This window comes from Alternaria atra, assembly GCF_907166805.1.
Source record: "Alternaria atra isolate CS162 genome assembly, contig: 35, whole genome shotgun sequence".
Taxonomy (NCBI): Eukaryota; Fungi; Ascomycota; class Dothideomycetes; order Pleosporales; family Pleosporaceae; genus Alternaria; species Alternaria atra.
Window position 1 is genome coordinate 1,594,221 of NW_025091334.1, and position 16,322 is coordinate 1,610,542.

Below are 16,322 nucleotides of genomic sequence, written 5' to 3' on the forward strand. Positions count from 1 at the left end.
GCATCATGCGGGGTTGTGAGCAGATCATTTGTGATTACGAAAATCCTGATACGCAAGGATGGTGATTACTTGAAGAGGAATTGGTCAGTCGAGCTGTATTGTGTGGCCACTACGCTTGCTTCGTCAGGATGGGATACGTAAACTTGGCTGAGAGAGTGGTTGGTAGCTGTGCTATCTGTATTGTGTTTTGCCATATTATTGGTTACATCTTTGCAAGTGTTGCTGTATGCGCGCTTCCGCCTGGACTGGGCGTGTGCGTATGTATGATGACGATGATGCTCAACCAGGCTTCAGTGCCGCCAGTACACAGAGTCGCATGGCCATCATGATCCTGTATAAACTTGGCATGATTGACCATGGTATAGCTCGGAGATTTACCGTAGTATCAATCTTGGCTGAGCCAAACAACGATGATCCTCATCTTGATCATCTTGATCAACCCTAGGAAACTATCCTAGGCTTCCAAGTAAGATCTGCGCAGGGGCAAGTAGATCGTCATCCTATTCTATGAATCTGAGACCACACTCAACCAGCGTGCTGGGGACAGTAAATTGATGCTTACACGTCTTTATCCGTTGAGACTTTGACAGCTTCCGTGCCTGTTCTGCGAGCAGTGCGCTGTCAGCGAGGCTGCCGCTTTCCGGATAACCGTTGATCGTAATTTCGTTCAGAGACGTTTCATGTTACCATGGTACTATTTATGGAGAAAGCATCCCGCAGGCGACACGTCTGAAAAGGCGAGAGCTTGAGCCGGGTGCTTCCGAGTTCGACCATGTACGGTGTGTCAGGCCACCCAATCCGTAATGGGAAGTTTACAAGTTGGGTAGTTCACGCGAGGAGCTGCTAGGGGAAGAGTTAGCTGGCTTCTCAACTTTTTGTCACCACGCACAACATAACTATCAGCCTAAATACGTGTCAGTGCCAACAAAGTGCACCACTTCTACTCCGGCGTCACACTTCTCATATTCTCTCAAGGGCGACGGGCGTAATCCCTTACAGTCCGGGCCGCTCCATGGTATCCCTACCAGGAATCAGTTTGGAACACGGTCCTTGGTTTTCGGGAGAGTTAGTGTAGCGAGATCCGCAGGGCAAACCCTGGCTCTGATCCCCCCAATGATGTGCAGTGTTTCCCGAAGTCAGACTGTGAGGGGTCAATCCTGGAAGAAGATCGTGGCAAGGGTCTAATGCAACTTCACTCACCGGACAGTGGAGCCTCTCTACGAGAAGAGCCGGTTACCAATTCCAAAGACTAAGTGGAGCAGGATAGGCGTTAGTGGATGTGGCGCCCCATATGTTTGATCCTTCGAGTCTGGCGAGAGAAGCTGATTGAGGTTGGTGGAGGCCTGTTGTGTTGAGATTCGATATCACGAAACATGTCAGGGCTCAACTTGTTCAGACATGTTGCCGGGGCCGTTACTTCCCGAGGGCACGAACCCCCAGCCAAACGGCTATTGTAGCTTGTCAATCACTACCGTTGTGTGTCATGTTTTAACTCTGGGGGTTTGAAACACCGGAACTGTCAATGGCGTTTCGAGCCTGGCCGCTAAATTTGGATCCGCGGAAACCAGGAGAATGCGCGAACAAACTTCCGCATTCGGTCTTGCGTGGGCTATGAGACCGAATCTGGCCGTTGAGCATAATTGCAGCATTGGAGAGTGCACTAGGCAATCAATAGTTTGCTGAGCTGGGCCATGATTACAGATACGGCGCCACTTGCCAATGGCTGGTTTCACCATCATCGTGCCTGTAAAGTCTTTTTTAGTGGTTGCAAAGGTTTCATGAACTTTGCGTGAAAGTCGAGACAGGAACGAAGAATGTGTTTGTGAATGTTGTAAGAAGATCGCATTGTGATTAGACTATGTGGAAAACAATCTTGAAGGCAGAAGCCCATCAAAAGAACGCTACTGCAGTCCCAATAAGCTGCAATCTTAGCGCAATGTATCCCCAAACTCCGTTTCCCAAGACGCTGATGTATGCTCCGTTTTTGGTCCCAGGGTATTTGACTGAAAGAAAAGTAGGAGGTCGTTTATGCAACCAGTGAAGATTGTGACATCTGAAAATGTCCACAAGGAGCGGCAGTGATACCAGCCGACCGAAGAATAGAAGTATGCAGATGGCTCCAGCCCCACCTGGCCGCCGATGGCAGAAATTAGAGCGGGTAATGTGCGTAATCAATCTCATCATGATGAATTCGAGTGGAAGATTCCGATGGGACTTGTGGTTGCTCGCTGGTCGTAGCCTTTTTGGATGAGCGCCGTTACGCTGAGACTCCTTAGGCTTCGGGGCCATTAGCCTCGCGTTCCCGTTGTTCTTTTTGTGGAGCACGACGACGAGCGTTGATGAACCAGTTGGATACCTGTGACGTATCAGCACGTTGTTCGGTACAGAGATGTGAAACAGTGTAGATGCTAGCAAAAGAATTTGAGGGTAGCAAAAGGACCGACAGCACGCTGTAGTCTGGAAATGACACTGAAGGACAGGAATGGCAGATGTAGTGAAGGTGTCAAAATGAACATTGTTGCTAAGACGTATCACGTACCTGGTTGAGACTCAATCCAGTCCGATTGCAAAGCTCCATCTTCTGGTCTTCGGTGGGATATGGTGATGTTCGGTTGGCGGCAAACCAGTCTTTTAGCAGGTTCGTAGCCTCTTTTGGCAGATTGCCTCGGCGCTTCCTGTTGAATGCGTTGTGGTCAAGGCCAACATGCTGTTGGAAGCGAATGTCGCTATAGGATGTGTCGTAACTTGGATAGCCAGCGCGAGCGAAGTAAGATTCGGTCGGTCGGTCGTAGCCGCCATAGACAGCTGCTTGGGGCTCGTGATAGTAGCTATGCCGTGCCTCGTACATGGCGCCTTGCTGAACCATGGGTTGCTGGAAAGGGCTCTGTCCGATAGGTTGTTGGAGAGAAGGAGGCGCGTAAGACATGTGGCCTTGGGGGGCTGGCGATGACTGGTGTCGCATGTGCGGGTTCAGAGGCATGGTTTGCTGTTGTGGTGGCACGTATGAATGACTCGAACGGTGATGCATGCTAGATGCGACGGGCTGTACTGCATGCTGTTGAGGTATGTGGGGGGAGTAACCGGCAAGGGCAGGGTCAATGGGACCGCTCATGCGGCGGGCCTGCACTACAGGCGGCTCATAAATGTCGCCGAGAGTGTCGACACGCCTTCGCTTGCTCTCAGACCAAGTTACATCGTCAAACTGGGGTTGGACATGAGGAGAGCTCTCAGCCGAATCATTCCGACGCTGAGGAGTCCGGGGTGGCGTGGTAGTCCGTGTAGTATGGAGGAACTGAGCAAGTCAACCAAACGGAGCTGCGACAAGAGAATTGCGAGACCACATACCTCCGAAAAGGACGGAAGTTTGCCAGGGAAGTTCTGCTCCCCTGGTTGAATAGGTGGAGAGCTGCGCATGTGGTGATTCTGTGATTCTGTCAGAGTGTTGCTCGGATGTACAGACGGTCTAATTTCGTCGCGATTGTCGACGATTTCATCGGGAGTGACGGTGCGCAGGCGGAACTTGGGCAGCATTGTCGACTCCTGCGAAGGCGATCGGCGACGAGTGGGTAAAGAATACGAGCGAGTTGGGGTGGGTGAACGGGCGTGATGGTCAGGTGCGCCCGTTGGTATCAAATGGGGTCGACCTGAGTAGTGGGAAGATGCATAGGCGGAGGGTTCGGACGCTCTTGCTTTCATAGGCGCGTTCTTTCCATGGCTGCGGAAGGGATCACGCAGCACAGGCTCGAGAAAGCGTGGAGGGGAAGGAGCGGAGGCAGTAAGAGGGAAAGGAGAATCTTGTTCTTGACTTACCGCAGCGACCATGTTAGCCAGCGGCCGTTCGACAGGATGTGAGGACTTCATCTTGCGCGAGTGCAGCGGTTCACAATGGCGGTGCGGAATATCTTGGAGAGTAAGATATTCCATGTGTGCAACGGCAACAGTGCTTAAATACTCTGCAGAAAGCACGCGTTAGCGGATAGTCACTTGTGTATCAACGTCTCCATGGTGAGTGGGTGGGGTGCTATGCTCGCCCATAGTTGTTGACAGCTTGGTACCAGTGTTTGGCTGGCACCGTCGAATGCCATCAACACGAGCGGGGTTCCATATGATGCTGGTTCAATTGGGCGGTATTACTTACCCAGGTATTATGGTAGTGATGTAACAATTAGACTCGAAAGGGCAACCAAAGGGTCCGATGCAGGACTACTGAACCAAGTATTATATATCGCAGATATACGAGTGGTGAGGCGGCGAAGAGGATTAGTGGTGGTTGGGAGTCGGGGACGAGTGGTGACAAGTAAGCCGGCGCAAGCACTCAGCGATTGGCAAGAAGGTAGTTGGGGTCGTGATGACGGGTCCGAGGCGTTTAAGAAGCAGAAGCACGGTGAGCGAAGGAGGCGTTTCTAGGCTAAGAAGGACTGCAACGGGCCGTACACCAAGCATACCCTCCGATCTTGCAGCACCAGAAAGGGCATCAGGGGTGATGCCAGTTAGGGCCAAGGAAGGACAGACAGGCGTGTTTAGCACGACGTCTGTGGACTTGACAGGTAAGGGTTAAAGTTTGGTCTATATTCTCCGAGCGTGACAATGCATGCTCTGGCCGGACGCAGGCCGAGCGTAGGAAACAAGTTGTCGCTCAGCCTAAGTCGCAGATTTCGAGGCAGGAGCCGGTGCTGGAGTCGCGCCATGTGCTGCAGACGCCATCGAGCGTCGCCGGTGTCTCCACTGCTCGCATCGTCGCAGATCCTCGCTGTCTCTGACTCGGCGCAGGTAGGCGCAGGGGTGCCGAATGCCTCTGGCCCATTTTGTCGCACCCTGCTTGTCGATTACCTCATCTGCACTCCCACACACTGGATGCCGCAGCAACCTCACAACGTTCCGTTAAGGCGGCAGCAGGCTATGGCCAAGCATTGGCCGACGTGCAAGTTATGGTCTGGCGCCTCGCTGCTTGCCAACAACCACAAGCAGTAGTTCATCGACACCAGCCTCGCAATAGGTGGCTACCGCCTTGTCCAATGTCAAGCCTTGCGCCCACGAGCAAAAAAATATGGTGGTAATTGCGTCGAGACTAGCCTGCAGCGCAGTCTCGTAACTCTACTAACTCTACTCGCAGCTGGACCTGAGTTGAACTCTACCAGGAGCCGGTGGCACGGTACCCTTATAATTGTTTTTGCCGGAGATATCTGAGTCGGCAGAAGCAGCACAGCATTGGAGCCCATCATTGGAAGGCAGGTGGGGCAGGTGTAGCAGCATCAAGGACATGGACGCGGGTTGCACCTCTGTCGAGAGCGGAGTCTAATCCGACGTTAGGAGGGCTGTCGTGCACGCCAGAGCCACGCTGACGGCGTGTATGTGACGCAGCACAAAGTACGATACCCGGCAGACAGGTGGTGCAGGACAGAACCAGGCTGGTGGCTGGCCTTGGTGGACACGTGTGTGACGCAGCTTTTCCAGCGTCCAGGAGCGCGAGGGCTTTGTGTCGTGACGGGGTACAGAAACAGCTAGTGCTGCAACAGCGAGCTTTGGGAAGGGAGAAGGAGGCGTTCGTCCGGTGGGACAGGAATAGCAGCTAGAGCGACGACGTAGGAGAGCGGGAGATGATGCACGGCGTTCGATTCTCTACCCTGTGCCAGGCACGACTAATTGGGGAGCCGTGGCCTGCAGACCCTGAATCAGTTGGCGCGTAGCGCATAAACAGTGCTGGCGAAACAATTCACGTGTGCAGGCTGCAAAGCCGTCAGTGATGATGATAGCCAGATGCAGACGTCGATTCCATCGGCAAGTGACTGCTGGTTGTTGCAGCGGAGAGCATCGCGGTGGAGAGCCCCCCTTGGAGTGCGGGTGGATGACAGATGTCAGGCTCATGCAGACGACTGATGGGGGGGCATCTTGGGAAGAGGTGCGACCTGGTCAGCGCCGCCATGATTGGCACAGGGATAGCTGGCACCTTCCCGCTCTCGGGGTCGCGCCTGCCCGAGTCACTGATCGCTTCCCGCTAGCCGGCCGATCAGACCTCGCCCTCGACCTTCAACACCCGCCGTCTCGCGTGCCGGAACGCTGCCGTCGACACTGAGACCTTCTCCACGCTGCCACTGTTTAACCCACGCCGTCCTGCAACTGGACGCGACACTATAGCAAACTCTGCGCCGCCCTAACCTGTGTCTATCGAAATCTACGAAACCTTGTCGCGCGCGCCGCTATGGCAACCAGGGTGCGTCATGTTTCGCGCTTCCAAATTGACGTCGACGCCTGCAAGGCTTTAGTCTCAACTTCTGTGCTTTGCCATTGTCCTCGGCAGGCGTGCCGATAGTGCACCGACGCCATGATTTATGCTCCGGCGCCACACCGACAAAACACCAAGCCTGTAAGCTGCTTGCGTTTATGCTTCGTTTGCCTTGACCGCTGTTCAAAATCATTATCCCGGCTCAAGGGTGAACCTGTGGCCCGGGTTCCGCGTCGTTACAGACCCCCTAGAACGGCAACCACGAGCCCAGCAATCGTCCTACCAACACTTGTACAAGCCCCGCTGCCACTGTGGCCATCTATCGCCGTAATCCATCGTTACACAGCAGCAGTTGACCGCCTGACAGTCAGTCAACTCTGCTTCAGGCGGCTGCCGTTCGTTGTTGTGTCGCCCACTAACTCTGTGCCATAGCCCAGGGGGGCTGTCAAACTGCTATAGTGCGGCACCACTTTGATACTAACAGCTAGTACAGGACGCCTCTCGATCCCAGTCAACAGTCTTCTCAAATATGCCCTACATCCAACTTCATCTCGGCATCCCATGTGGAGATGGTGCCGTGGCTCCTTGCTGGCGATGATTTGTACCGGGGGAGCGCTTGCAGTCAGGTCGCGACTTGGACTCCATGAAATGCAGCTATGGTGACTGGCGCCGTTGCAACAGACGGAAGCCACGAGCGCCATCCGTTGCGCGCGCAGACCTCGAACCTGGTTTCCAAATGCCCCACGCACGCTGCACCTCAACATTTGCGTCTCGCGACAGAAGTCACCACCAGAGGCATAATCGCCTTCTAGCGTTCGTCTGGAGCTCCATGCGAGGAGTCAAAATCGACACTATCGGGCTCTAGAAGCCTATAGGGTCAGTTCCGTATTTCTCGAGGCCCGTGTCAATGGTTCCGGATGATGCAACACTCAACGTGCTGTACATGTATGTTGCTGGTCTACTAAACCGCCTAGCTACCATGATGCTCACCGCGCGATTCGCAACTGAACTCGAACCAGTCGGACCTGGTCTGAATAACCCCATCGGAAGAAACAGATTGGAGCACAGTAACATGACGATAACTAAACAGCGGAAGGGTTGTATCCATGGCACCTGTACGAGGCTCGCCTCTCGCCATAAAAGCGGTCCTGTGCCCAGAATCACGGAACCTCCATTGTCATGCCGACGAATACTGTACATGAAGTTCGTGTGTTGACTGTCCGTTCCGTCATGCGAAAGACTTGATTCAGAAAGAGGGGTCTGCACACACTGTTGCACAACACAGGGTGGCGTGCAGGCGCCCCATGCCCCACTGTTTCTTCCGATATACCAGTCTTCAGCCCAGCGAACTGATCGTTCGCCTTGAATAGATACTGCAGACTCATTTACCTGGTATCTGGGGTTCGCCCAGCAGTGGTGCGTATCGTAGCTGCACTTGCTCATGGATCAGAAATTGAGAGGGCATCTAGTCCAATGGTCGTTCTTCTAGCTCTGGAATAGTGGAGGGCGAGTCCACATCTGCTAAGGAAGAACTTTACCGTAGGCTCTTAGGGGTTCAAGGGTCCTGCTGTCACATCTCTTACATATCTGGATTTATGCCGTCTTGCCAGACCAAAATTAACTGGATGAAACAATAGGAGGTAGGCACTCTAGGGCGAGTGTGACGCCTCGGATCCTCTGATCGTCGATTTGAAGAGTTTCAGGAATATACTTCAAAACGGTGTACTCACATCATCATGGCCTCCACTATGCTCCCGAGAGACAAGCGCGTCATTTCGCCTGAAGCATCCTGTGGTACAGTGGCCTATTGAACGCTTCCGTGACTATCATCATCACAATATACTTTCCAAGGCCCAGCGAATCGGTATCGCTCCGCCAACTTGGAGAGGGTATGACCTTCATTCGTCCGTGGCTACCAAACATGGTGCTAGCCGGAGTAGCTACGATTATGGCGCATCATTTAGATCCTATATGCCCGGCCCACTAGTATTAGGTACTATCGGAAACCCACAGACCTGGATGAGAGATCTTGTAGATCAAGCCCTATAATCTCGCTGCAACGTGCACTAGATGCACCACTAGAACCAATTGGACTATTTACATGCGACCCACGATGCAGCTTCTAGCTGCAATTATCGTTATGCGCTAGACATGTTACGTGCAAGCAGTTCCAAAGTGTTCGTAGTTGAAGAGGGAACCTATTGTCCCTGTTGACCAAGACGTCGCACTGGCTTCTGTTCGCACTGCATGCGCAGATTTGCAACCACCGAATCTTAAGCATGCTCACAGTGAATTTGCTACTATACCTGTTTTGAGCCATCAACATACTCAAGTCCCTGGAACACTTCTGAACGTACGTTCATGTCCAGTTGCAACATCTTTTCCAATGTGTAGCTTTTGACAGTTGACACTTGATACTCAAAATTGGTTCCTGCATATGACTAAGCAGCACCAGCCGGGCGATCGTCGGCTCAGCCACCATTGACCCTTTTTTCAACTCGGTCGGCTGTTCCTGCCGTGCACGACTATATTAGCTGGCACTTCAGCCACAGCATCAATGCTTGAAATGCCAGGGCAGACAAAACGATAGCTACCGCTTGGCTTAGCTTGGCTGCAGACTAGCGCTGTACATTTGTGCGATCTCCAGCTTGCGAAGACAGGCTGTCCAAACGCTTTATCGCAGAGATGGCACTTGACAGGCTTCCATCCAGATGGGTCTTCTACTTCCCGTCTACTAATGCTGCCAAGCGCAGTGGACTCGGAGAACATCGCTTGAGGGCATCTCCACGCCTGCAGATGTGCATACGAAAGAGAAACCGGGACCGCTAAGATCTCTTGGCTCGGGAACAAGAGCATAACGCCGATCCAGTCGTCGGTTACCTTCAGCCGCAGCCAGTGTCGTTGATCATGATCGTCTGTTCCCACAGAGCGACCCACAGAGGTCGTTGTTGACAACCCGGCATGCTCAGCCACACAGTCGCTAATACCACTGTGGCATCTCTTGCGCAGTACCTCGACGGCTTGATCAAGGATCAAGCACCGAGCAAATTTTCGCTACCGTCATCACAGACTTGTTCCGCGAGAGAAACCAATCATAGGGATACTTCAGTTGAGTCAACAACAATAGTCAACTGCACGCGACCATCGTGACCGCACGCCTGCATCTGTCGTATGGCTCCACCGTCACCGGCCGGTGAGCACCACGCTTGTCATCACCCAAGCGCAAGCTCCAGGGGTATGAAATGTCACTACCATACTCTTCGGTTCAGGCCTGGCCAGCCTCAATGGCCGGGCTCGGCAAGGATGACCGGTCCCGTCTCCGTCTCGTAGGCAGATTACATGCACTGGCTTGAATGCTGGCACGTGGCTGGTTCGGAGGACCGTCACGGAATGATGGGATGGCGGGATGGTGTACTCTAGTTAGCCCAGGGTTCTAACGGACTCCGTTTCGGGGCATTTCTTCAAATGTTGGTACGTCAGATGTGTCGAAACGGATCGCCAGATGCTCTAACGCCAACCTTAATTCTAGCCAGGCCCTTCCTCTTTTGGTCACAAGATACGCCCCCCCACTACCTTCAAAACATCTCGAACAACGAAAATCGTTGCAGAAGAGCAAAGTTACTATCAGCTCTTGTTTGAAGTACAGAATCGACATCGCATCCTAGTTACGCAGGGACGTAAAGACACGCAAGTGCTAATGACGAGCATCATGCACAGTCTAGAGCTAAATGACGTCAAACCCTGGGTACGAAACCGAAACTCCATTTAGAGGGAGATCCCATCTGCGCAACGTCCCCCGCTGTCACTGTCAACGGGTCCCGGAACCCTCGCCTACAGCGATATATCCAGTATCAGTAATCCACTACCCTCGTCTCGCACGCCGAGAAAAAGCGTAATAATCGGGCTGTGCACACCGCGTCCGAGCCTCCGGCACACGCCATTCGTCCACCTCACCCGCGAGGAGCTCATCACCAAACCCACCTCGCCACTACTCGGCTGACAGCGTACCTCCGGTTTGCAATGGCGGAGTTGCGCGACATAGAACAAAGTTTCATTGCGCGACGTCCTTTCGCTACTCTTTGCTTTTCCCGTTCCGTTTCGCAGTGCAGATCAGACACTGAATCTCCGTTCTTCTGGGGAAGTGAATCCTGCCAAGCATTCCGGAGATGTCTCCGCACGACGCATTTTGTATCGAGAGCATGACTCTTAGGTAAATCAATGCGGAGGCAAATACGTTCCATACGAAGGTAAGTGATGTACATGCATTTAGGCGAACATGGCCGGCCAAGGGTGTGTTGATACCAGAGCAAGTCGAGACGTTCCGTCTTTATTTCCTTTTTGAACGTTCTAAGGCGATCACTTGGAGGCTTCCCCGCCGCTGCTGTAAAAGGAGGTCGTTTGTAAGATCCAGATCGGTCGCTCCCTGCATCTCACTACTCTGAGATTGCATGGTAATCGTCAGGTGATCACTCCTAGTGGTGTGAGAAGAGTGAGCCTCATAGGCGGGTACAATGTCTGTTCATGTGCTACTAGAATTGTAGCATAGTACGAGGCATATATTAGCGTCAAAGGCTCAATGTGGAGATGCTGTATCGATTCTCCATTAACGTCACCGCTAGGAGGAGATTACACCCAGTTACTGCGGGCCTTCTCTCACGGCCGCAGTCTCGATCTTCCATCTTGACCATTCATCAGTAGTGTCATGGTTTTCTTCGTCATTTGCTTGAGCCTTTCAATCATTATACTGCTCATATGATCATCCGGTCACGGAGGTTACAAGAGTCTTGGTCTTGCGGTTCGCATCTGGAAAGGCGTCATGTAGACAGCCTTAGCTACGAGCCTCGGCTCAATGTATGGCGTGGGTGCTATTCATGTAATAAGCTGTTGCTCCAAAGTCAATACAGTCTGGCTTCTGGCGTAGCATGATTTGGCCTGTGTGGAACAGTCAAGTTCTAGACTGATTACTGATCGTGGGTGTTTGTGTGTGATGCCATGGTAACAGGCATGGCAAGATCTCCGTGCCGTGCAGGAATGTAATGGCACCGACGAATGCCATGTCGCTGCCATTGATAGTCATGGACTATCCACCACTCGTTGAAGAAGCCGATGCTTTAGATGCGCCAGATATGTTACAGTATACAAAAGGGTCTGCTCGTCTGCATGAAGAACGAAGATCTTATAACATAGCTCAAGGAAGATGACACGTCGGGATATTAATCCTTGTGTTTGTGTACCAGCCTAAAGAGAGGACAAAATAGCAGAGCGTGATATCTTAAGAGGCAACGAACGACTGCGATGCCAACAACTTAATAACCATCCGAATAGCGTCACACCACTATTGTATTGTATTGTAGCCTCTTTGTCAAGACGCTCACTTATACAACCTTCCTTTCTTTAATCTCGCTACCACAAACCCTTTCTCATCCTCCACATTCTTCAATACCTCATGGCCAACATCGTCCTCCGGTTTGGCATTCGCGATTTGCGCTTCCATCTTCCGCAGAAGACGGTTACGTTCCGAGCCGTCCAGGCCGCTACCTCCTTCTGGTACTTTGATGTAGGGGTTGTCGCGTGTCGAGGCGGACACGTATGTGAAATAATCAGGGGCTAATGTCGTAAAGGATATGAAGATGTTGGCAAGGCCCATGAGTAACAGTATCGTTGGGGTAAACAGTAAGGTTGCAATACATGGCGTACTTTTTTGGTAGATTGGGAAGTCGCTGGAAAAGACCGCTTCGGTTATGTTCATTTGCCATCCAGGGTTGTAGTCAATAAAGAGCCTGGTGTCAGGGAGATTGTAAGGATCCATGCGCATAATCTGGGGCGATCAAGTTCCGGCTTGCAACCAAGTATTCATCCTAAGGGTGAGCTGTTCTGATAGCAGGTCGTTTGTAGAATCATTAAGGTAGTAGATATCTGAAAGCAACTCAGAAAAGAAGGTGCCGGTAGTCTTTTCCACAGTGTCCATGAAATTCTTTACATTTCCAGTGTTTCTCATCATACACTGTAGACGGCTAACCACATACATGTCGCAGGTTTCTGGGGCGGGAAACATTGTAGGGTTACAGCGGACCTTTTCGACCTCGCACGTACTACCCTGACAGGATATCTCTGCGTCTACCTTGATAAGCTTTGGCTCACATTGATACGCTTTCACAGTATTGTTGTTCCAAATATCCGAATCCTCCAGTACGATCCCAAACTAGAAACTGACGGGCTGGTCATCGAGCTCTGAAGCGCTGGAATTGGAGCGTGTACCGTTCTCATTACCAAACCTGAAGAACGTATAATTTTCTCGCCACCAATCAAACTCATCAGGGGGACGATTGGGTTGCCATGGTAATGTGAGAGTCTTCTTGTAAGGCTCAGAAGCTGCGGTATTGACATCTGGATAAAGGGTGGGGAAATGCTCCATCAGCTCTTCGGCAATCTGGTTCTGGGTCTCTTGCAACCGCAGCTTACAATGCAGAGATGTATATTGATTTATCACGCTAGAAATTGTCCGTGAATCGTGTGCAAGGCCTTGGATGTTGATACCGGTTAGTGATGAGTAGTGTACCTTTGGAGGCACCGAACTCCATTTTGTCTCGGTCTGATCTGGTAGATCATCTTGTCTTTCCACCTCCATTATCCTTGGAATCTTGGGGTGGTTCCAAAAATCGACTAGACCAGTTTGAGTGCTGTTTGAAAATACTAGGCTAGCGGTGAGTATGGTCGCAGAATCATACTGAGGGAGGAAAGGGTCGGGATCTGCGTAATAGATAGTGCCGTTTGTGTTTGATATATCCTTACCCTCCTATGGGAGGCGCAATGAACTCTACCCAACTGGAGGAGACAGGGGCCAGAGAAGAAGAAGGAGGAGGATAGAGATAAAGTCAACAGATCGGAGACTGATGGCTGTACCGACGACCGACACGGGACCCTGACTACTAAGATATTCTTCGAGTACCTATTGAGCAGTGTATCAGTTAGTCATTGGTTCATGAATGAAGTGTGCCCACACCTACATTGGCGGTAGCTAGAGGAATTATTTCTACTGCCGTTCCTCGCTCCGCACATCTGACAGCGATGTTTCTTAACGAACCACTGCGGAGGGCAGCGAAGACGAGAGGGTATATAGTAGGACCCAGGTTCATTGCACCTTGAACAGTCTTTCCGCGTTGGGATAGAAGCTTTTGGTCAAGTTGCCACGCTATGGTCGCCAAAATTGCTTTGTGTTAAGGACGCATGTTTACATGTGACTCAAACTCGTACACTTACCGATGAACGCAATCGGTAACAAGAGCAAGAAACAATCGCCGATGAAATATAGGAGCGATATCCCTTTAAGTTGCTGGGGAAACTTTGGCCATCCCTGTACGAACACCTGCTCACTGACTTCCACTCCTGCATCACCTTTGACCCGGCCTAGTTCAGTCGGTCGATAAACGGTGTTACTTTAACAGCACCGTCTAACGAACGTGGGGAGTCACGACATTGTATGAATGACCAGAGATCAATAAACAGATGGAGATAGTTGCATCTACGATCAGGCTGGGGGCAGAGCCCTGAGTGTTAAGCGCTAATCCTCCCTCTGAGCCCGATCATGGCAGTAGAACATGAGAGGATACCGCTTACCAGATTGAATGCATGGCTTTTACGCCACAGTAACAAACCGATGCGACCGTTTGACTCGCTCGGAGCTAGATGTTCATCCAGTCTAGCGGACGCAAATTCGAAGAGAAGCTACCAGAATGAACAGCAGCCACTTTAGTTGAGAAGTGGATAGCAGCGTGAGATTGGATATCAACTTGTACGACTTAGTGGCTAAGCCCATAGTTGCAAAGTGACTTCGAGCGCCGTGTTGCGTGATTTAAGATACTTGGGGGCAGAAATGGCTACTGCTGCATGCATGCATGCATGCATGGCGTTGTACATCACCATGTGACGTTGGTAACTCTAGGTAAGGCGCAGCTCAAGATGCAGCGACTATCGGCTCTCCGCGGTATACGATCCGTGATGTGTCATCTAAGATCCTTCCTCTCGATTGCAGATAAGCCTTGATTAGGTGTCGAAAGCTAACGAGACTGTATATAAGTCTCAAATATCGACTGGTGACAAATGACACCAGCTATGTTTGCACTAAGTCGCGTCATCGACGCGTCAACATCCAACCGTCTCCTTTGCAGTTCGCAACGCCTTCATCTCTATTTGTGTCGTGTTGGCTACAGGCATTCACGAAGCGATGCAAAGCTACTCAGCATAGCGAATCTTCTTTCTCAGATTCAGCCTTGTCGCCTTCTTCCTCCCCGTGCGGTCGCCTTTTCATCGATTGCTTTGTTGCAGGGAAGTCTCCTACGGGGATTCCCTTACGTACGCTATTCAGCATATGTGATCGTACAATTCCTCATTATGACTCTTACCTGTTCTTCTTTTTTTGCTGTTCAAGCTTTTCGGCCGATTGGTTTGCGCGTTCACAGATAGCTTGGAGGAGCTCGATCCACTGTCATACGTCGGGAAAACTCATCCCAGATGCGCAATCTGCTGTAATCGCGACTCCCTTACGAAACTAATTCCTCTGCGGGAGACCTTTGAGTAAATGTGCGTGAACAAAGTGCTTGGCAACATCATCCAGCGCACTCTTTGCCCTGCGGCCGGGAATCTACCCATGGCCCAGGAAAAATAGAAATCAACGCAGTCGCTACTGGTAAAAAAAAGGTAACCATAAAGACTAGCGATCTTTTGTATCTGCTTCGTCTCGTCCGGTTGCTCCTTTTCATCCATGGCTGAAGGCGCAGGCCGCTGGTCGAACATCCTTCGGCGCAATGTCTGACCCCAAGAATCGGGTTCGGTTTCCAGCGTCAGTAGCTGTGGAAAAACTTGTAGTAGGCCGGCCCGCTCCAAAGTCTTGTACGATACCGCCATGAAATGTCCTTGAGAGTACTGTCACTTTTTCTTAGCCGCACTTCGTTCCTAGCATTCATACTCGACAGCAGACGTAAGCGTCAATCTTTCTATATTCCTCTCGATTTAGTGCGCTGACCGCATCCCTCCAATCTAAGCATCAGTTCCCTGGTACATATCCCCAACGCTAGTTTCCACCCTTACAGCATCCTCGTGGTAATGCGCACCCGCGCTTGTGAGAGTCGTATCCAGCTCCTCGAGACGCCTCAGATCCATGGGTGCAGCCAGCAACGGGATGACGTAAGGGTCGAAGGTCTTCCAGTAAGGGTTGTTCAGGTGGTATTGCTGAGACTGTGAGGAGTGTTAGTACGTTCCAATATCGACTGCCATGTCCCCAGTAGCATGATTGACGTTTGGTGGCTCGTGGAATCAAAGCGTCACGTGAAATTTCCTCTTCTGATCCCACATCGGCATCCGCAATCATAACCACCAACGACTTCCACAAACCCCTAAGAAAACAAAAAAGTGACATGGTTAAACTCACAGATTCCTTCAAGTACCGCTCGACAATAGTAAACTTCCTCTTATCGGCAGTATCCTGCATAACAAACCAGCTCAACGTCTCCTTGTCCTTGCTGTACACCTGACTGGCCTCGACAAGCTTTGCGCTCAGCTTATTAATGCTCTCCTGGTCTTCCTTGGCGAGGAGATGAACGACGATTGTGTAGACCATTTCGGCTGTGTTTGGTTCCCCTTCTTTTGTGTTAGGTGTTGTTTTGACGGTTGATGCTTAGAGCTTTTCGGCTCGTTTAGTAGATGAAGTCGTGTGTATATGTGTATATGTAGATGTAATACGGTAGGAAAGGAAAGAGAAAGCAAAAGAATCAACGTCTAAGAAACCACGAAAATTTCTTGGCTCGGGATTTTCTCTGCTCGGTGATGCTGTTTTTGCAGCCTAGTGACGTATCCACGCAGCGGAACCCCGCAGCTGAAAGTGGAGTCGGCGATCTGCATGCTTCCACGCTATAGCAATATAAGGACGGAAGGAGCCCGTAGCCGTCAAAAAAGGAAAGTAAGAGCATAGTGGGTGGTATGTAGTCATGCAAGGTAGTTCTGATAGCATAGTAAAGTAATGTAGGATGTGGGTTGAGAAACGACACTAGCAGAAATGCACGGAGACAAGATTTTGAACTTGAAGATCAATTACACATCAAGA

The 16,322-nt window shown here is 51.2% G+C and overlaps 2 protein-coding genes across 2 annotated transcripts; both read right to left on the minus strand.

The window, feature by feature from the left end:
* Positions 1-495: 495 nt before the first annotated feature.
* On the minus strand, positions 496-3,531 carry ALTATR162_LOCUS11434 (uncharacterized protein; the record flags this gene model as incomplete). The annotated part of the gene is made up of 4 exons (XM_043319076.1): positions 496-505; positions 563-618; positions 2,540-3,292; positions 3,346-3,531. The coding sequence occupies 4 exons, from the start codon at positions 3,529-3,531 to the stop codon at positions 496-498; spliced, it is 1,005 nt and encodes a 334-aa protein (XP_043175011.1).
* Positions 3,532-15,259: 11,728 nt separating this feature from the next.
* On the minus strand, positions 15,260-15,839 carry ALTATR162_LOCUS11435 (uncharacterized protein; the record flags this gene model as incomplete). Its single annotated transcript, XM_043319077.1, has 2 exons — positions 15,260-15,457; positions 15,651-15,839. The coding sequence occupies 2 exons, from the start codon at positions 15,837-15,839 to the stop codon at positions 15,260-15,262; spliced, it is 387 nt and encodes a 128-aa protein (XP_043175012.1).
* Positions 15,840-16,322: the final 483 nt, after the last annotated feature.